General features: G+C 30.6%; 3 protein-coding genes across 4 annotated transcripts; 2 read left to right on the forward strand and 1 right to left on the reverse strand.

The window, feature by feature from the left end:
* Positions 1–1,328: 1,328 nt before the first annotated feature.
* On the forward strand, positions 1,329–5,708 carry LOC120210307 (ubiquitin receptor RAD23b-like). 2 transcript variants are annotated; one of them, XM_039209067.1, is made up of 12 exons: positions 1,329–1,497; positions 1,603–1,764; positions 2,217–2,255; positions 2,352–2,434; positions 2,725–2,772; positions 4,116–4,293; positions 4,391–4,495; positions 4,599–4,664; positions 4,751–4,798; positions 5,066–5,175; positions 5,258–5,336; positions 5,424–5,708. In XM_039209067.1, exons 1-12 carry the CDS (start codon positions 1,432–1,434, stop codon positions 5,538–5,540), a joined length of 1,101 nt encoding a protein of 366 aa, XP_039064998.1. In that variant the 5' UTR covers positions 1,329–1,431; the 3' UTR covers positions 5,541–5,708. The 2 variants fall into 2 exon arrangements, with proteins under 2 accessions (XP_039064998.1, XP_039064999.1); XM_039209068.1 differs by lacking the exon at positions 2,725–2,772.
* Positions 5,709–6,697: 989 nt separating this feature from the next.
* LOC120210309 lies at positions 6,698–8,533 on the forward strand. The gene is made up of 2 exons (XM_039209069.1): positions 6,698–6,802; positions 8,149–8,533. The coding sequence occupies exon 2, from the start codon at positions 8,184–8,186 to the stop codon at positions 8,466–8,468; it is 285 nt and encodes a 94-aa protein (XP_039065000.1). The 5' UTR covers positions 6,698–6,802; positions 8,149–8,183; the 3' UTR covers positions 8,469–8,533.
* A 7,494-nt stretch (positions 8,534–16,027) lies between these two features.
* Positions 16,028–17,157, reverse strand: LOC120210310. The gene is made up of 2 exons (XM_039209070.1): positions 16,911–17,157; positions 16,028–16,658 (listed from the first exon to the last, which is right to left on the reverse strand). The coding sequence occupies exons 1-2, from the start codon at positions 17,064–17,066 to the stop codon at positions 16,176–16,178; spliced, it is 639 nt and encodes a 212-aa protein (XP_039065001.1). The 5' UTR covers positions 17,067–17,157; the 3' UTR covers positions 16,028–16,175.
* Between the last annotated feature and the right edge of the window lie 4,115 nt (positions 17,158–21,272).

Here is a 21,272-nt window from a genome sequence, read left to right on the forward strand (position 1 = left end):
TGTATTGGTTTTATTTGTAATGTGCACTGTGAGAACAGTTGCATCAAGCAATGGATTTTATAGCAAAATGTGGGTTCAGTGTGAGACTATATTTGTAGGGTTCTGAGTTAGTATCGGCTAAATAAAGGGTCTCTCTCTCTGGTCAGATAAGACAGAGATCTTGTTTCCGAACTCCATATTGCTACTACTACAAGTGGCTCTCAGTTCTATTATCATGGTGATGAAAAGTTCTTTGGACTTTAAAAAAATTATATTTATATTTGATGTCCGTATTTACATTTAAGGTTAAAACTATGTTTAGTATTTAAACCCTACATGTTAATCTATCCAAGAATAAAATATAAATAAAGAATAATATTATTTTTTCTATATAAAACTTTCGGCCAATCAAAATTTCTTGACAAGATCCTTGGTAATGATAGATACCTGAGATCTGTCAAGGCTAAATCTACTATCATGCAGTCATATTTATTTACTTTATCCGCATATAGATAATAATTATAATTTTGGGTCTTACACTAATATTAAGAGCAAATATATAAACCCTAATGTAAGCATGAGAAAAAAAATTGAAAACTCATTCTCTCTCATTCTTAAACTCATTACTTTTCATTGGATCATCGATTATAATTCTTTGTTCAAATCATAAAGGGTGAACCGACTATATCCATCCCAATTCACATTTACTATTAACAAGTAATTTACAAAAAATTAGGGGCTTAAGCTACAAACTATAACACTCGGCTATAGCTATATCATATGTATCTCATGCTCATTACATTGAGAATATAGTCCTTTTGACAAAATTACGCAGAGTATAGCAGGATTAGCTGACGGATAAAGTAAAAATGGCAACAATATACGGCTAACCTATACACTTTAAAGAATGTTTGTCTGCAAAATTCGTAAAATCTAAACCACTTTGATCTATAATATTCATCATCTGATCAACATCAAATCAAGATATACATTTCTCTTCCTTATTTTTCACCTCCTCTCCATTGGCTTTTAAAAAAGGATGTATCATCATCAAGAAATTAAAGAAAATTCCAAACTATGATTTTCTTTTCACAAAAATAAGAAAGTTTTAAAATAATTTTATAAATTTCAAATAATAATAATAATACTGTTAAATATTTAATAATAGAGTGACAAATATAAAAGTAAATCGAAAGTTCAGTGAGAAAATTGATTTTTTTAGATTTTAGTGACTAAAATAAGAGTGAAAAGAAAATTAAGGGGTAAAATTTATAATTTTAGCCTAATAATAATAATAAATAAATAAAAGCTTCTTTCCTTCTTTCTCTGGTTACTGTGATTCTGTTCGGATCTGTATACAACCCCATTTCTAGGGTTCTCTTCCGTCTTTCTTCGTGTTTCAAATCCCCAATCTGAAATCACCTTTCTGCAAATTTCTCTCAATTAGCCGAAATGAAACTCACAGTCAAGACCCTTAAAGGCAGTCACTTTGAAATTAGAGTTCAGCCCAACGATACTGTAATGCTTCTTTCTATTTCTCACTTCCCCCTTTTTTTTGTTACTATTAGGGTTTAAAAGTTGGCTAAAAGGTTCAATTTTTCCTTTTTTTTCTTCTTGAATTAGGTTATGGATGTGAAGAAAAGCATTGAAGATATACAAGGGAAAGACAGTTATCCATGTGGGCAACAGCTGTTGATTCATAATGGGAAGGTGTTGAAGGATGAAACTACCTTAGCTGATAATAAAGTCTCCGAAGATGGCTTTCTGGTTGTCATGCTTAGCAAGGTGTTTACAAAATAAAAAAATTCTTCAATTAATGTATTTCTTACTGATTGATTTTTAACTTTTGATAGTCACCTGGGAATTTGATTTATCTCCCATGAAAAGGTGTTTTAGGTAGTGCAATTTCTTTAGTTGTTTAATAAATTTGTTATTCTTATGGATGGTTAAATTGGGTAATTGAATTGACTTCTCCCTGCAATTCCTGTTGGCGAACTGCCTTCACTGTTTAATATGGTATTGTAGATGGCTTTCATTGAAAGTTTTAGGCTTTATTCTGCAAAATTTTGAACTGATAGTTGAATACCTGTTTTTGAACAAAAAAAACTTTATTAGCTTCTTCTATGTAGTAGAGTAGTTTGATATTTTAGCAAGTTCTGGTTCACCATGACCTCTGTCTATGTGCTTGCAGTTTTTAGTACTAGTATATTTTAAATTCATTGTTTTTTTTCTTACAGAGCAAGTCTTTGGGTTCAACCGGTGCTTCTTCTGCTCAGGTTTCCATATTCGTTTTGATAATTTCTTCTTATTAAGGTGAGCATTATGCTCCAGTTTGTGTATATAAACAACTTCTTTCTTCTCTTCCCCGACAGCCTGCTTCATCAACTCCCGCTACAACTGCACCTGCACCTGCTTCTAATTCTACACCAGCTGCAGTAGCTCCTGCACAAGCACCGTAAGTTCATTCTGAATATTTTTTCTTCCTCCCGCAAATCCTCCTATGTTACACAGATTTAAATGTGAGTGTCACGTCCAGATATGTGTCTAAATAGACATGTTCAACCCCGTCCAAGTTTCTCTTATGTATTTGGAGGGTCGTATCCTTATATCCATATCTGGATATGCATTGGGCCAGAGTGCTTATGCAAAAATGAAGAATCGGAGTAGTATAAACATCTTCAGCCCTCCCTCCCTTTTCCTTAGATCAACTGCTTTCATCTAACACATCATATTTTATTCTTGTAGGGTGGCATCAAAGAACACCACATCTACTTCAGATACTGTTACAGTCAAGTATGTGGTTCCTGTATATCAGGTCAACAGATTCTTAAAATTATGTGCATGGATCTCCTAATATTGAATCTTGTGATATACAAGTATTTACAACCACTCATTATGACTAGATTTTTGCTTCCTGAGGAAAAGAGACAAGACATAGAGCTGTTAGGTACTCCTTTGATTTCCATTTGGTTGGCATTTCTAACTTTTGGGAAAGAACCTTATTATAGTATCACTTAGGAAAAATTAATAAAAATTGAATATTCAAATTTCTGGTAAGCCAGCTGGAGAGAAATTATTGTATGAACATACCTAGAGGTAGCATTGCTTTTGAAAAAATGTTGTTGGAAAGTGTTGTGAGAAAGTGCATTTGGATTTTTTTGGTTTAAGATTTATGTGTTTAGTATTCTTGTCAAAAAGTGCTTTTGAATAGATAAAATGAGCATTTTAGACATTGATTTTGAAAAAATTGGAAGTTTGGTGATATAAATGAGGGCAAATGAATAATTTTGTCCAGAAGTTCTTTTGGCTTTTGCCTAATGCTAGAAATTTTAGTTTTTCAAAACAACTTTTCAACCCAGTTTGAAAAGCACTTTTGGCCTGAAAAGCTGCATGTTAGCGTTGCTTATTGCTCCAAAAGTGTTTTTCAAAAGCAATGGTAAACTCTTTTAGAACATGTAACTTTTCAGGCCAAAAGTGTTTTTCAACTTGGTTTGAATAAGCTTTTCCATAAGCTAAAATTTCTAGTTTTTAGCTTCTCTAAAAGCACTTTCAAGTAAAATTATTTATTTGTCCTCATTTATATATCAATTCTTATATTGTTTTGAAAACAATGTCTAAAGTAGACATTTATCTACTTAAAAACACTTTTTGACAACAACCTCGAACACACTAATTTTAAACCAAACAATCCAAGCGTATTTTTCGAAAACACTTCCTCACTGCATTTTCCAAAAGCAATACCAAACTGGTCAAAATCATTACTTCACTACAGGATAAAATATGAAGCTCATGTTTGTTCTCATAGGTTGGCTCCACTGAAGCAGTTTTAATCTACATGATTCTAACCCTTCAGTTTCCCACCCCCTGAACTCAGCAGTACAACTGTCAACTGAAAAATAATCTGCCGATTTTTAGATTGCTTTTCTGATTGGTACTCTTATATCAGCTCTTTGTTTTTGTAGTACATAGTTCTCTTTTCTAGACATTGCACGAAATTGCCGGGTGTTATCTGATTGTTCATCCTTCTTTTTTTCCTTAAAAGATTTGTGTATAAAGCTTTCCTTCCATCCCTTCCACATCTACTTTCTGGTATGAACATTTTGAAAGTAATCAGAAAACCTTTTAACTTGTTTCAGTCAACAGTCGGATACCTATAGTCAAGCTGCTTCAAATTTAGTTGCTGGAAATAATCTTGAACAGACTATCCAACAATTGATGGATATGGGTGGTGGCAACTGGGACAAGGAAACAGTTACACTAGCACTTCGAGCTGCTTATAACAACCCAGAGCGAGCAGTGGATTATCTGTATTCTGTATGTCTAAAACCTTATGAATGTACCTAAGGCTAGATTCTCGCATTAAACTTACTATATTTGTTTGGATGTGGTCATTGTGCTATGTTATCTTCAGGGAATTCCTCAATCAGCAGAAGTTGCAGTGCCAGTGGCTGGTGCAGCCCCTACTTCTCCTGTTTCAGGGGCTCCTAATTCAGCTCCATTAAATATGTTTCCTCAGGTAAAACATTAGATTCTTGATGTACTTCAATCGCATAAAGAAAATTTTGTTCATTACAGGGTTGCTGGTTATTTTTATTCCTAACTTGCTGAAATAATACTAGGAAAGACTTTCTGGTGCTGCTGCTGCTGGAGATGGGTCCCTGGATTTCCTCCGAAACAACCAACAGGTGTTGTATCATTTTTTTTTCTTTTTTAACTGAAGATTTTTTTTAGTTATTTCACATATGCTAATTGTATCTTTGCTTGCATTTAGTTCCAAGCTTTGCGATCAATGGTGCAATCAAACCCACAAATTCTACAGGTTTGCATCTCTATGTTTTAACTAGTATTAAGCATCCAACCTATAGCTGGTTTGCGATAAGTCAATTAGACAGGAAGAAACAAAGCACAACCAGGTGATGTACAAGCATCGACCCTAAAACAAATTGTAATATATGAAAAGCTTGATTTGATTGTAAAACCATGTGAAGCTTAATATCTACCAGAAGTGTGATAACACTGCTCAATAACTAGCAAAGCATCCATGATTTTTATTGCTCCGGATTTGATGTGCTTCTTCTGTTGACAGCCCATGCTACAAGAGCTTGGAAAGCAGAACCCACAGCTTTTAATACTAATTCAAGAGCATCAGGCAGAATTTCTTCAGCTAATAAATGAGCCTCTGGAAGGTTCTGAAGGGTGAGTACTTTTTCGATATAGCTATGCCATATAGGTGGACTTAGCATCATCATTGATATTAGTTTAAAGTTGGCGCTTTCAGGGATATATTTGATCAGGCTGACCAAGAAATGCCTCATGCTATCAATGTTACCCCAGCAGAACAGGAGGCCATTGAACGAGTACGCTAACCGGTCGCCATTCTTTTTACTATCTCGTTTCGGATCCCTTGCGAACTTCTAATGATTGATAATTTCTCCTCTCTGTAGCTTGAAGCAATGGGATTTGATAGAGCCCTTGTCATTGAAGCCTTTTTAGCCTGTGATCGAAATGAGGAGTTGGCGGCAAACTATTTACTGGAAAACGCTGGAGATTTTGAGGACTGAAGGAGGAATCTTATCTCCTTTGATTCATAGTTTTGGTCGAATTAGATGGATATGTGGTATCATTTGGCATGTTTGCATGAGCACTGTTGGGGTTTAAGCAAGGAAAACTAAGATGAGTGTTCAATCAAAAAGTGTTTCTGATGAATAGAGGTTTATTTAAATTTCATTTAATTTGTTTGGAGTCAGGTTGCTCTTGCAAACATGCTTAGGAACTGATTATTGTTCATGATATTGATATTCAGAGTGCTTGGATGATCTACATCAACTTAATTTAACAAATCTGGGATCAAAATGATTTTTTTTTATTTAGCGTGTTATATTTTACTTAATTACGAGTGTAAAAAGAAATCCATCAAATTATTTAAGGAAAAATGATAAATTCGTTAAAGATTAAAACTTTAATAGATAGGACCGAAATTGTTCATAGTCTACTTCGCATAGATTGGATGACAATATTTGTTTAGTGTGCTTGAATTATTGAGGTCAGCAGGAACTGAAAAAGTTTAATTAGACCAATTCGAGCTGACTTGAATTTAGAAAAAAAAAACCCAATTTGAAATTTAATCTGATTTTAAGGTAAAATTATGCACCTACTTTATATATATATATATATATATATATATATATGATTTTTTATTAGATAAAATAGGACTTCATTGAAAATAATATATATATATATATATATATATATATATATATATATATATATAAAGATTAGTTATACTATTATTTTTAGGTCATATTGGGTATTTTTCAATTTAAAGTCGCGTCTAATTTGATTCGATCTTATCATTCAAAAAAATCATATTTGACTTGAATAAAAAATATGATTATATAATATCGATTCGAATCAGAATATGTCGAAATAAATTAAAAAGTAATTTTAAATTATTATATTGTATTAGTTTATAACTTTTAATAAACTATTATGATTAAATTTTGATAAATTAAAGTAAAATGAATAATTTGTTACTTTTGGTGAAGTACTACAAGAATTAAAATTAAAGCACAAGTTAAACTACCTTTGGACGTTTTCAAACCTCCAATAAAGATAAAAACTTTCTTCCCCGTTTTGGCCCAATTAAATGCCTTTCTGTTTTTTTCTTTTAAAAAAATAATAATAATTTCGTTGTTGGTAAAGGATTTTAACCGTAAAGCACCCCTTGCATTGTGTTTATTGTTTGTATTGTGATGTCCGTTCCAACGACAAATCAGGGAGAAGACAAAGGGAGAATGAGCCTCCTTCCTTGATTTTCTCAACTGTAAGTGTTTCTTTTTGTTTTAACTGTTCTACAGATCTGGGTTTCGATTATTGTTTGAGGGTAGATATTTTGAATTTGACGTTTGTTTGGTTGATATATCCGTTGATCATCAACTCTGCTAATTCTTTTGTGGTGGGATTTGTTTTTTCATGTAGATTTGGTATGATCTTCTGTTTTTTTTTCTCTCTTTTCTATTTTCTTTAAAGACCCCAATTGATTACTTGATTTCACTTCTGGGATCAAAGGATTATAAAAGATCTTTTGCGATCTGTCAGAAATCGGAAAGTTTTAGGTTTCATCTGAAAGGGAAATTAAAAGATTATTCCTTGTTAATATCACAATTGTACACTGACAAACCTAAATTCTCTCTATATATAGAGAGAGAGTACAGACCCATATGTTTTTGTGTTTGACAATTATGGTTTCCTGCCTGTTCTGATACATTTGAAGGTTTTGTTAGGGAAATTAAACAATTGTATGCTTTCAAATTGTTGGAATTGGTCATTCTTTTGACATTTTTCTTATAAAAATTTCCCGTTGGAGTTGGAATTTGATACTTACCAATCGTTTGCAATTTCCTGTTAGAGTTTGTCAATCTTTCAGATATTCGTATGTATGCCTCAGCAGAGATGATAGATTCCTTGTTTGTTGTATATGCATTTCATAGAGTGAAATTGTATGTGACATGAGGATATCTAAAGTATTTCCAGTGAAATTATCATATATACTCTCACATAGACAGATACACACGCCCTTGCGCTTGCGCACACACTTGGTTGATACTTACCTGTCTCTTTTAACATTTTCTAGCTGGAGTTGATCTTATCTTTTATATGTTCGGATGCATGTCTCAATAGATACGATAGATTTGGTGTTTGTTGTAAATGCATTTCATAGAGTGAAATAGTATTGTGACGTGAGGCTATCTAAAAGTATTTCCAGTGAAATTATCATATATTTACTCTCTCTCACGCACACACGCTCTTGATCGTGTGCACGCACTTGGTTGATACATACCATCTTTTAACATTTTCCAGTTGGAGTTGATCTTACCTTTTATATATTCAGATGTATGCTTCAATAGATACGATAGACTCCGTGTTGCATATGCATTCATAAAGTTAAAATATATGTTGCATGAGGCTGTCTAAAAGTATTTCCGGTGAAAAAATTCATATATATATACATACATACATACATACATATAAACATGAGCGCACGCTTGGTTGATTGGAGCTCTGGAGTCTGGACTATTGTATTTTAGAAAGATATGGTTTTTCATCTTCTTTTGTCTTTTAGCTTTTTCTTAGCTCCGGTGATTAAAACAACTTACTTCATGGTTTCAGGTCACATTGGTTGAGGACTTTTCAATCTCTAAGCTATGGTTCTCGACGTGATTGTATCTTCTCCCCTTCGAAAGTCTGCATCAACGAGGAGGCAATTCTCAAAAGATGATTTCGGGAACTGTTCAACACTTGTCGAGAGGCATAGGTTCCTCTTAACAGCATTAGGATTGTTGGCATTCCTCTGCACCATCTACCTTTACTTTGCTATTACTTTAGGGGCAACGGATACATGTTCCGGGTTGACGGGACCAGAGAAAGCAACATGTAACTTGCAGCATGCAAGGTCCACCATGTCACATGGTAAACTTAAATTCCTTTAGCACATGTCACAAAACTACGTAACAAGTTGCTTTTATTAATCAAAGTATTATGTTCTTTTTGGCAATTTAAGGGGATTTATACTTTAAGCATGGTAAATGTATGGCCCTCTTTTTTTTCATTTTTTTTTTCAGAATATACAGAAATAAGTCCTAAGCTAAAAGCTATATCTACATTAAAAGTATCCCCTGAAAGCCTTAAGAATTCAGAATTTGAAGTTTTGGTGTTATCTATTCTAGCTACCTAATGCATGCCATATACTATATAATTTAAGGGGTAATTGTGGCAAGTTGTGCATGGAACTGCTTGACAATAGTGATTTTAAAAACAATTTAATGAAAAAAAATAAGTGTCCAAACTACACTTGAAGTTAATTTTAAGTGCTTGAAGAATTTTTCATTCAAAGTATACTTAAAAAATAACTAAAAATGAAGATAAATCGGAGTTTGTTATAAAATAAAGAAAATGCGGAGAAGTTAAAAGAACAAGAAAATAAGAGATGATGATAATGAGAGAAATTTGTATTATATTTTTTAATAATGATTATGTGTAATACTCTTACAAAACTTCATGTTTATAGTCACATGTATGAGATATCATTTATTGGCTTAATATTGCATTTGCATTTTAATTAAAGATATTTTAATTAAAGATATTATATAAAAAAAGATATGTGCGTTGTGAGAGATTTTTTTAAAAATTTCTTTATGTATAATCGATTCTCGAATTTAATCTAATTTTTTTTTCATGTTTTATTTTTTATGGAAATATTTTTATTAATTTTGGATGATTATAAAGGATAATTTGTTCGAAAGACATTCAATCATTTGACAGTGAATACTCAAACATCCTTGTAGACGACTTGCTTGAACTCAGAACATCTAAAGATATCAATCATCCTTTTAATCATTGAGGTCGATTGATTAGTGGATGTATGATTGTAAAAACAAGTGGTACTCGTGATAACAATTCTAATGCAAAGTCCTAGACTCAGACCAAGGGAGATGCACCAATAAAAAAAAGCAACTTTAGAAGGCCAAGTAAGAAAGTTACATGAGCAGCTAAAATAGATATGGGATTTGAGTTGGTCCATGATCCTGTGGATAAGTGGATGTATGATATCTTGGGTGGTTTATCCCCTTCATATTTTTTTTTTGTTCCTTTTAGCTGTAAATAATTGAATCCTTAGTTTTCATATTGTGCAAGGCATCCACAACAACGTCTACCGAGGCAATCGTCCCACAACCTTAAAGCCCCTACTTGGGTTATAAGCATGCATTACCAAGCCCGGCGAATAATTGGGTTGCTTACACTGTATTTAATCAAACCATTTCGATAAAAACTGAGCTGTGTGGGATTTCCTTCCTTTTTTACTTTGCGGTCTTACAACAAACATAAAATTATTTCTTTGATTAGTATTTGATGATTGGAAAAGGTCCAACTATATTAACCGTTATCTGACTGATATAAATATATTTTTAATTAGATACAGAAGTCGAGCAAAAGTCGGGTCTAAATCAGATAGTCAAATCATTGGGGAAAAAACTTTTTCAATCCCTATCTTTTGTGGCAATACATGTTAGGGTAAATTATAAATTTATTTACAAAATTTTATTTATTTTTATTTTATTCATTATACTTTTTTATATAAAAAAATCATCATTAAACTTTGTACATTAACTTTTTTATTAATCGGATGTGATTAAAGGGATAATATTATTCGAAAGACATTCAATTATTTAACAGTGAACGCACAAACACTTTTGTAAACAACGTGCTTGAACTTGAGATCTTTAGGGATAACAAGCATCCCCTTAATCACTGAGATCGTTTGGTTCGTGTATCTATGATAATATTTTAAATAAATATGTTTGATATTTTACAAATGAATTGATGTGTTGTTAACTTGTTTAATAATAAAGACTAACAAGTGTTGGTGTTGAATATAGAGGTAAGTTATATTTTTTGTATTTATGTTATTAAGAATGCAAACATAAATCCTGAACACTAATTAGTAAAGTTCACATAAAAATTAAAAGAATATTAATATATTTTTATTCAATTGACGTTTTTTTATAGTATATCGTAGAATATTTTTTTTTATAAATCTAAAATGAATAAAAAGTAGTAATTAGTAAAGTTAATATAAATTAAAATATATTAAAATATATATTATCTAATAATTTATAGGTTTGAAAGAAATTTATCATAGAATCATAAGATTGCTTTGAATTTCATATTTATTGGCTTGGCCAAGCTTGTTACTGTACCATAGTTATTCGGATCCAACCCTAATTAGCGGGACAATTCCCAATAAAACACAAGTTCGATTAATAATGAGCACTCTATGCATTAATTACTAATCAATTGTTATCATAAATGAATCCTTAACAATCGTAGCAATAGCTAATATCTGGTACCAAAAGATCCAAAACTTTTAAATTTGTGGACACCAACGAGATGATATTATAAAGTAGGGCCAAGATTTATGTAACCCTTAACGTACGATTAGAAAATAAAAACCAACATTAAATACAGTACATGAAAGACGTTGAAAACGAGAAAATATTGGGTTTGAATCAGGAATGAATACAGGATTCGAATTTAGTGAATTCTAATTCGATCTAATTTTATTAGGTTCAGTATTTTTAAACAAGAATTGGATTCATATCTAATTATGTTAGATTTATAGGATATAAGTTTGGATCGGGTTGAATTTTAGTTTAGGGTTAAAATAATTGAATCATTTAATCAAAAAAATAATGTAATTGTATCTTATATATTTAAAGATTAGTTTTTTCAATTAAATTCTTATTTAATTGAACAAAATAAAGAAATATATATATATATTTGTGTTGGGTCAGATCGGATGCAATTTTATCTTAGAAGATACTAATTTTGGATCCAATGAATCACAATTTAAACTTAGATTGAATTAAATTTCAAGTGAATAGTGTACTTTTATTAGGTCAAATCAAATTGGTCGAATTCTTGACTTAACCAAGATCATGATCATCCCTAATTTGAGTCGACAAAGAGCGTAAATAAATAGAGTAGGGCCAAGCAGTGGATCACGACGAATCATGCACGCGGTTTGGTTTTGCATGAAAACGATGCCCTAGGAGAAGAAAAACATATTGATTTGCTTTTCAGTTTTCTTAATTGGCTGCACCATGTGTGTTCCTACCACCGGAGTGGATATCAATCTCTCCATGAATTTTCAATGCTATGCAAATTAAACATGTAAAGTCTAAAGGTAGGCCAACTAATCCAATTCATCCTTTTTTTTAATAGATGTTGTGATTGGTCGGTTGATTAAATTACTCATATTTATTTCGTTATAGATCAATATATAAAAGTATTTATTTTTAGTATATGTTATAATAATTTTAGTATTAATTTTTAAAATATTTTTATTTTAACACTGAAACTTTTATTTTTTATAGTATGAGGTGATTATAAGTTATTATCTGTTCAGAATCTTTCTTAGTCATTGACAACACACACAAAACTTATAAATATAACTGTTTAAACTCGAAATTTCTAAGATGAACAATACTCTCTTAAACACTAAACTTTAAATCATGTATTATGATACACAAACTCGTACTTTATTGTAACTCATTTTCTTTTTATATGTATTATAAAGATTTAATCCATATTTAGAAGATGAATGTTAAACAGATCTAGATATATATGAAATATTATTTTAAAAATTAAACAATAATAATTACGGTAATATTGGACTCGATCTAAAATATATTAATTTGGGTTCGATATAATTCATGTTTTAAAGGAAGAAGGAAACACTAGGATTGTGTTTTCAAAGGCTTGGGTCAAATATATCATAGGCGTGACGTGTAGCACGCGTTTGGGGGTTAATTATTTATGAGTTCCATATTAAATCTGGGGAAAGAAATAGAATATTCGTTCCTATCTAATTGATAAAAAGATGCATGAAAATAATTATTATGACATTCATTCGTATAATGTGTTTAGTTGCCATAAATATTGTTATTGAAAGCAATATCTTTTAATAAATAATTATATTTTTGGTTGTTTGGTAGTTCAACAATTTTGAGATTGACTGAGAAAATTTGAAAAATATGAGATTGATTCAAATGATCAAACAAATATTCATCCTAAAGATCAGGACATAATCGAGACGAATGAAACTTAAAACTTCTGAGACATAAAAAATAAATAGAGATTTTTAAGTTTTGTACTTTAGATGTTTTTCGGTCGCTTGGACATTTAAGTACACTTTAAACCACACATTGTGAGAACTTAAGTTCACCAAAGGCTTGAACAAGCTTCCAAACAACTTTAGAGTGTATTCGAGTTTTTGCAATTAGTTTGAAACATAAGAATTATGTAGGGTACCCGTTAAATTAGATAACAGAAAAATTGTAAAGATAAGTAAACATGTAATACTCACCAAGAATTGTCGCTCATAAAATTGATGCATAAATTTTTACAACACGAATAATAAGTGAAATTTTGATGTATGTTGTATCAAAGAAACATAATAACTGATTTGTTAGTTAAGATGATCAAGATAAAACTATGAAACATGAGTTCCCCAAACAACTCACTCTAGGATTTGCCACTTTTATTTAAATTTCATACATTTTTTTTCAATGGATTAAAAAATATAATATGTGGTCACTTTCATTTTTATTTAATGAATATGTGGCCACTAAGGGTTAATTGTCGTTAAGCCTTTAACGGGTTGCTAATGTAGCACAATTAATTTATAAAATTAAAAAGGATAAATTACACAAATTGTCACTAATGTTTGAGTACATTTCTGTTTTCTCTAATAAAGTTTCAAAAGTAACAAATTGGTCACTAAAACATCAAATACGTCATTGAACAATGATTTTTATATCTAATTTACCCGAAAAACTTTCTAATTTTTCCAGCTAATACATACATAAATTTTCAATTTTAAAAATAAAACTTAGAATTTAACTTTTTTGGAGATGAAGTGATAGAATATTCCGAATGATAAACCTAAAATTAGAAAGTTTTTGAAATAAATTAGATAGAAAATCATTGTTTAAGGACCTATTTGATTGTTTTGGTGACAAATTTGTTACTTTCGAAACTTTAATGGGGAAAATAAAAATTTAATCAAACATTAATGACTATTTATGTAGTTTATCCTTTGTAATTTTGTAAAATCATTGTACCACGTCAGCAATCCGTTAAAAGTCTAACGATAGTTAATTCTTAATGATTGCATCTCAACTAAATAAAAATAAAAGTGACCAAATTTTAATTAAATAAAATATATTTTTAAAATTTAGTAAAAATAATTATATAAAATTTAAACAAAAATTATTAATCTTGTAGTTTACCTAAACTTTTAAAACAGTATTAGGTGCAATGAACCATAAATTAATGAAATTAAAGACGCAAATTTTTAAAGAAAAAAATATTAATATCGAAAAAAGTTGCAATTAATGTTTTCAAATCGGTGCGAAGACAAACTCTTCTATCCTATCAATTTCTCAACCTCAACCTCAACCTCAACCTCAACCTCAACCTCAGCCTCAGCCTCAGCCTCAGCCTCAGCCTCAGCCTCAGCCTCAGCCTCAGCCTCAGCCTCAGCCTCAACCCCAACCCCAACCCCAACCCCAACCCCAACCCCAACCCCAACCCCAACCCATGCAATAAATATTTAAAATTTAATATTTTAAAAATAAAAATAAAATAATAAAAATAAGCTGGTTGCCATTATTGCATTGTAATGAATTTTTATTTTTATTTGATATATATAAATTCTCATCAATCAAAGTCTTTCATTAATGAGTTTCGTCGTAAGTGGCAAAATAAAACCAAACTCTTTTGAACATTTCGTGCCCAAACGACATTCGCATTAAATGCGGGAGGGGTCGGTAACATCGACTGCAACGTGACAAATCATTTTTACACATGGACTCCGCCGTCGGTGAACTATCACACACTTCCGATTGATGAAGTGTGATGGTGACGTGGACATTAAGTTTCAAAACCAACATTAAATTGCTTGATGTTGAGACTTTTGAATCTATACTCCCACTGCACATAATTTTGATACATGATAGGGATGTTTAATAAATATGTGTTTTTTTAGTATATTAGAGGTTCTTATAATAATAATTTTGTTAAACTTTATATTTTTATTTTATTTTAAAATAATTAGAAATATTAAACTCATCTATCTCAATAGTAAAAGAAAAATTATTTTTCTTATAAGTTTTAAAATCAATCAGTTACATCTATATAGTATAGAGGTTGTTATAATAATAATTTTCATAAAACTTTATATTTTTTATTGCATTTTAAAATAATTAGAAATATTAAACCCATCTATCTCAACGATAAAAGAAAAATTATTTTTCTTACAAGTCTTAAAATCAATAAGTTTCATCTGTATAATATATATGCGACTAAACTTTTTTATAAATATATATTATCTTATAATCACCACATATCATTAAAAAATAATTAAATTTATACATAAAAATTTTATCTATATAATCATTTGCGATACTATCAAATCAAACAAGTTCATTAGATTAAACGATAATTAAATAACTGCATTTTATTATAAAACATCATTTTATATTAAATTGTAAGTATACCATAAAAATATAATACTTTTTATTGGAATAAAATAGACAATTTAAAAGAATAATAAATATTAAATTGATAATTTTTTTAAAAAATTAAAGGTTAAATATATTAAATTGTTTTAAATTATGATCAAATTAGCAGAATGTACAAATTTTAAAAATTAAAATTTTTACTCTATTCGACCACATTATTCTAATATATTAGTAAAATGTACAAATATATTTTTTACATTATTGTGCATTTTTTTATTAAGCTAAAAGTGATTACAAGATAGTATATGTTTTAAGTAATCTCAACTATTTGACAATGAACGTTTAATCATCCTTGCAGCTGCTGGTACTTGAACCTATGATCTCTAGGAACAACAATGATTCCTTTAACTACTGAGGTAAGTTGGTTCGTGCGTATTTTATTGTATTGTTGAAAACTTGAAAATAGGTTTAATGTCAAAAATAGCCCCAAACGATTATTAAAATTATGATTTTGATCATTGTTTTATTTTTATTTTTAGAGCATTTTAACAAATCGGAATAGAGAGTAAAATATTTTTTTAATTTATAAAATGATGGCTAATTTTGATATTATGCCTTGAAAATACATTACAATTTACTGAAGGAAAATGTTAGGTGGATTACCATATATGGATCCTTCATTTACTCCCACCATTTCACCATTTACTTGCATGCAATTAGTGTTTAGTACTAAACAGTAAACATCAAGAGCTCAGCATATAATGTCAAATCCAAGAACTAAATCTTATTTTATTTTAATATAAGAATAATTAATTTATTTGACAACAAGAATTATTATTAGGAAAATACAAAACACCCTCACCTAACACTTATCCACCATCCAACTAAACTTTGATTTATCTAAATAAATTATCATTTTGCGTTCTTCATAATTGCAATAATACCAAACCAATTATTTTATCCTGTTGAAACAATAATGTGAGATATTGATTATCATCATTAAAGTTAAACTAACAAAAACATCTATATTGATTTCATCATTGGCTTCCCCTAATGCTAAATTTGAATAGCCTATGATTTTGAATTTACATGAATCAGAATTATTTGCAGGGACTAAAATGATGAATTGAGGTCAAGCCTCGGCTTCTTCATAGGCGGAGAAGATGGAACGAAAGAATCACAGCGAGGACACCTTGGATTCGTATTGGAAGCTATTACATAGAGCAAGCAACCGGGACATGCAGCTGCAAACATTTTTGGCCTTGATGAAGAAGACGATGTTGTCGGCGGCGGAGTTGGTGACGATGAACGTTTCCTCATGTTTCCTTTTTCTGCTCTTTCCAAGGCGTATTTGACCTTGTCGAGCGTACAGACGCTTTGGTACAAGCTTGGGGTCGAACAAGACTGGAGCTTTAAGTCGAGGGAAGTCGTCATTTCTTCGAATAAATTGATGGGTGGAAAGTTCAAATCTTGAAGCTTGGAATCTTGGAGGAAATTCGGCAATGGATCCTTGCCTTTTCCATCTGATAATGGTGACTTTGGTGATGCCGATGACGATGAAGAACTGCACTTCTGTGCCTCTATTTTCCCAGTTACCTGCATGGCGATGAAAAAAAAAGCAAAAACGACAAAGACGATGAGTTACAGAGAAAATGAAAAATGAAAATTCAATATATAAGCAAAAAACCCAGAAAGATGTCAGACTTTTCATAAAGGATAAAGTTGAAGAAACCATTAAAAAAAACAGCTCTCAGTTCAAATATTAATTGTGCACAAAGAGAGTTAAATTTGACATAAATGAGTTATTCGGATCTGTTGCAGAGGGAAAAAAAACCCTTCATTTTTTACCTTAAATTCAAGATCTGTTTTAGCTTTTGACAAATTTCCCAGCAAATCTTTGGTAATCAAAATATCAGAATTCCCAGCATGAATCTTGTTCTGTTGCTGTTCTTCCATGTGTCCACTCAAGACTCTTACCAATGAACTGCTCACTTGTGCTGCCATCTCCTTGGGGATTCAAAGGGAAGAAGCAGCTTTGGATATGAACAGAGAATCAGGGAAGGAGAGAAGCCAAGGGAAAGTGAAAGCAAATGAAGTATTTTAAATAGACAAGTTCTTAGAATTAATTTAAGAGTAAGTTAATAGCAGTCTACTCCATGGAAATTATGGTCCAATTTATTAACATTAAAAATGGTTTGGATGATACGTGCCATTATTATTCATTACTCGTTTCTAAAGATATTTTTCTCATATTAAAATTTGATATTATTATATTAACACGAAGTTTTAGAATTTTAGATTATCAATTAATCGACAACCACAACAAGTTTAATGAAGTTTAAAGTTGAGTCAAATTATATTTATTTAAAAAAAAAACTAATCAGATTTATTACAGTATCATCATTCATTATAGGTTATCATCTCAATATCGTGACAAGTAATATTCAAAGTATAAATTAAATAATTTCAATAATCGATGAGATGATTATTATTTTTAAAAGTTTTGAGTTTTGACATAATATTTATAATATTTTTTTAGGACGAGCATATATATATATATATTAATAACATAATTTTTTCGTATGAGATGAACATAAAATTTTAAGATGAACATCATCAGTAAAATGAACAATTAATATAAAAATTTTAAATTTCAGGGTGAGCATATACCCACCCTAGATCCTATGTACATCTTTCACTATCTATAAAAATATTTAAACGTTTATTATTAAGTGATTAAAATTCTTTTACATAAATATTATTTTATAATCATCTATTCTAATAAAAAAATATTGAATAAAAGAATACATTAATTTTTTTCTTACTTTAAGATCCTTAAATATTATTAAACCTTAAATCTATTTATAATTAGAAGATTTATATATTTAATAAAAGAGTCGCAATAAAATAAAACTAATTTTTTTAAAATTTCAAATTTAAAATGATATTATTTACATTGAAGAGGATGACATAGACTTTTCAACAATCTTGAATTAAATGGTGTTGTAGAAGAAAAATAGGAAATGGAAAAGGCATTAATGGCGGCATTTAATGCTATTTGTACTGTTTTGTTTAAAGAGCGGCCCTTCGGGCGGGTGAGGGAAGGCTTTCTTTATTTCTAATTTTTCATATTTATAAAATAATTTTAAATTTCTTAATTCTTTTTTGAAAAATTTATTTTTAGTCTACACTAAAATGGAAAACATTAAATTCGAAGACAGTGAAGTGAATGAAAAATGTGGAGGGAGATAACAAACTTACAAAGTTTGGGGGACTTAAGATTGGTTTTTATAGCTTTTAAAAGACTTACGGGTAGGCGCATAACGTACGCAATCCCATTAAGGCCACCCTTTGGCTTTGCGTAGAATAGGAGGGGGGAATTCAAGAGGTTACTAAATGCTTAGATCCTTTTTGTCAAATTCAAATATGATAAATAAAACCGCCTTGAATTTCTCATTAATTACCTCTTTAATTATTCTATACTTTTTTGTCTTTTGTAGATTAAGAATGACACGTAACAATTATATTAAAATTTTAAATATAATAATTTATTATATTGTAACAATTAATTAGAATATACAAAACTGACAAACTTTAAATTGATTTTAGGGTAAATTACACGTAGAGTATCTAAATTATCAGTTTTGTTTCATTTTAATATCTAAACTTTCATTTGTTTAAAAACTATACATAATGTTTATTTTATGTTTCATTTTAATACATTGTTGGTAAAAATTTAATCGAATTGTTGCACATGGTATTTTTTATGGGTAAATTACATCATTTAACTATCTTCCCAATCCTATTTTGGTAAAGTTCAATTTTTTTTTAATTTAACTGCTAAACTTTCAAATTGCTCATGTTTTAACCATTCCAATTTATTTTATTAGTAATTTTTGTGACATGAAGTTTTTTGTTATTATTTTATTAATATATCTTAAAATAAAAATAATAAATTTGAAAGTTAGAATGATTAAATTAGGAGTAATTTAAAAGTTAAGTAAATAAAGTAAAAAACTTCAATGACCAAAATAGGAGTGAGAAAATAGTTGAGTGATGAATGATAGAATTTACCCATAAAAATTGTAATGTTGCAACAATTCCGCTAAGTTTTTAAAGGCGATGTACCAAAACGAAACAAAAAATAAATGTTTGGTATGATTCTAAAACAAATGAAAGTTTAAGTAATAAAACGAAACAAGACTGATAGTTTAGATATTATACGAATAATTTACCATTAATTTTAATACTAAACTTTAAATCGTTTTAATGTAAATTAAGTATTGGATCTTGGTTTTGAGTTTAATTGGGGCATTGAATAGTTAAATTATTAATGAAGTGATGAGATGACCAAAAGACTATTATTGTCTTTATAGTCGTCCATTATTGATTGTCATTTGGTATTAATATCAAAATGTTCGCATTTTATTCATTTTTCTTATATTGATATTGTGTTTTTACAAAATTCACTCAAAATTTATAAAGGTTTGATGTTCTACTGCATTGATCTTCTCTGATGGCCATTCGATGATATTGTTTTTCGAGGTATGATGTTGTCTTCTAAAAATATACTTTTCACCGTTTATTTATTTTTAACAAATACCTCAATCTCCTCAAATTCGAGAAAACCCTAGGTTCACATAAAAATAGTATATATTTAGTATTTAATTTTATGAGTTTCAAAGAGGTTATAAAATAAAATTAAACTGATAAAATGACTATAAAATAAGTTCATTGGAGCCTACGACGGAAGCAAATGACGTCATAGAATGACGAGTTTTTGTAACAACAGAGAAACTTCAATTTTGATGGAGAAAATGATAAGATCAAATAAAAAAATTTTGGCAACACATATACACATTATGTATGTATAATTGTTCGAATATAGTATTTTAAGAAAATAATATTTTCTTAATCAGTGAAGTCTTTCAACAAATTCACGATGTAATTTACGTCAAAGAGAAACATGCATCGTCATAGGTAAAATCAAATGAAAAAGAAGACCACAAGCAATTGCTCAGGCAGCTCGGTCTAGCAGTTACATTTATAAAGAGACTGAACCAATTAGAGTAACTAAGGAAGTATATAGACAGCTTGATTTGGGAACATCATAATACATGGATATTCACGACTAAATCAAGCTATAATTGGCTTTTGGTGAAAGACGTGAAAGACGGTGCTGAACAAGACCTGTCAACGATCTGGAAAAAATTGATGAAGACCCCAACCCTGCCCAAAATTAAAAGCTTTGGCTGGAGGCTGGGACACGATGCGCTCCCTACAGGATCACGACTTGCTGCGGCGGGGATTGGAAATGGAATCTGTCCATTATGCAAGCAGATCATCGAAACAACACTCCATGCGTTTAAAGATTGCCCAATGGCCAATGAAGTTCTCACAGTTTCCGGGCTTAATAACTCACTCATCTCGACAACTTTCACCTCCTGCAAAACTTGGATGGAGCAAGCGTCCACACTCCTTGATCGGGAAGGCTTCACAAATTTGCTCAACCTGCTGTGGAATATATGGAACCGCCGAAACAAATGGGTTCACCAGGAGGAACTACAAACAGCGAGTGAGGTGGTGAATGCAGCCTGGATGCTTGGATCCTCTTACAAAGAAGCAAATGGGTTGCTCTCCGATAACACTATAAGACCGAAGGAGCAGGAAGAAACCAGCTTGGAAAAACCAGAAATTGGAGGCATCAAAATCAACGTTGATGGGGCATGGCTACCTGAATTAGGACTTGCTGCTATTGGCGTGGTGGCCAGAGACCACTCTGGAAAGGTTATTGGAGGCTTCGATTGGAAATTAGATGGCAATCACAATCCCGAATCGACTGATGCTGCTGCTTTCACGCATGGGATAATATTTGCAGTCGAAAATGATTGGTGCAATGCCACAATCGAAGGGGACGCTGCATCAAGCAAACAAGAAGGACGATATCTCTGTGATCGGGTGGCATGCTTACCCGTCACCCTAATCTGTCGGTTAAATATGTTTGTAGGGATGTCATATTGTTGCTCACTCTTTAGCTCATTTGGCTTTGTCGAACACCAATCCTTTATGGTTTTATTACAATGAATTTGAATGTATTAAACCGTATGTACTCTCGGATGCCATTCATAGCTAATTGAATGAAAGGAACTCTATTCTCAAAAAAAAAATAGGCAGTATATTTTTGCGATGGAGTGGACTCGCAACCAATCA

Source organism: Hibiscus syriacus, unplaced genomic scaffold (assembly GCF_006381635.1).
Source record: "Hibiscus syriacus cultivar Baekdansim isolate YM2019G1 unplaced genomic scaffold, ASM638163v2 tig00109923_pilon, whole genome shotgun sequence".
Lineage (NCBI taxonomy): Eukaryota > Viridiplantae > Streptophyta > Magnoliopsida > Malvales > Malvaceae > Hibiscus > Hibiscus syriacus.

Excerpts from the sequence above, each read along its gene's own strand:
- LOC120210309 (XM_039209069.1), top strand. The coding sequence starts at position 8,184 with ATGGTTCTCGACGTGATTGTATCTTCTCCCCTTCGAAAGTCTGCATCA.
- LOC120210310 (XM_039209070.1), bottom strand. The coding sequence starts at position 17,066 with ATGGCAGCACAAGTGAGCAGTTCATTGGTAAGAGTCTTGAGTGGACAC. Across the intron at positions 16,659-16,910 it reads AAACAGATCTTGAATTTAAG|GTAACTGGGAAAATAGAGGC; the intron begins GTAAAAAATGAA and ends ATCGCCATGCAG.
- LOC120210307 (XM_039209067.1), top strand. The coding sequence starts at position 1,432 with ATGAAACTCACAGTCAAGACCCTTAAAGGCAGTCACTTTGAAATTAGA. Across the intron at positions 1,765-2,216 it reads TGGTTGTCATGCTTAGCAAG|AGCAAGTCTTTGGGTTCAAC; the intron begins GTGTTTACAAAA and ends TTTTTCTTACAG. Across the intron at positions 4,496-4,598 it reads CATTAAATATGTTTCCTCAG|GAAAGACTTTCTGGTGCTGC; the intron begins GTAAAACATTAG and ends AAATAATACTAG.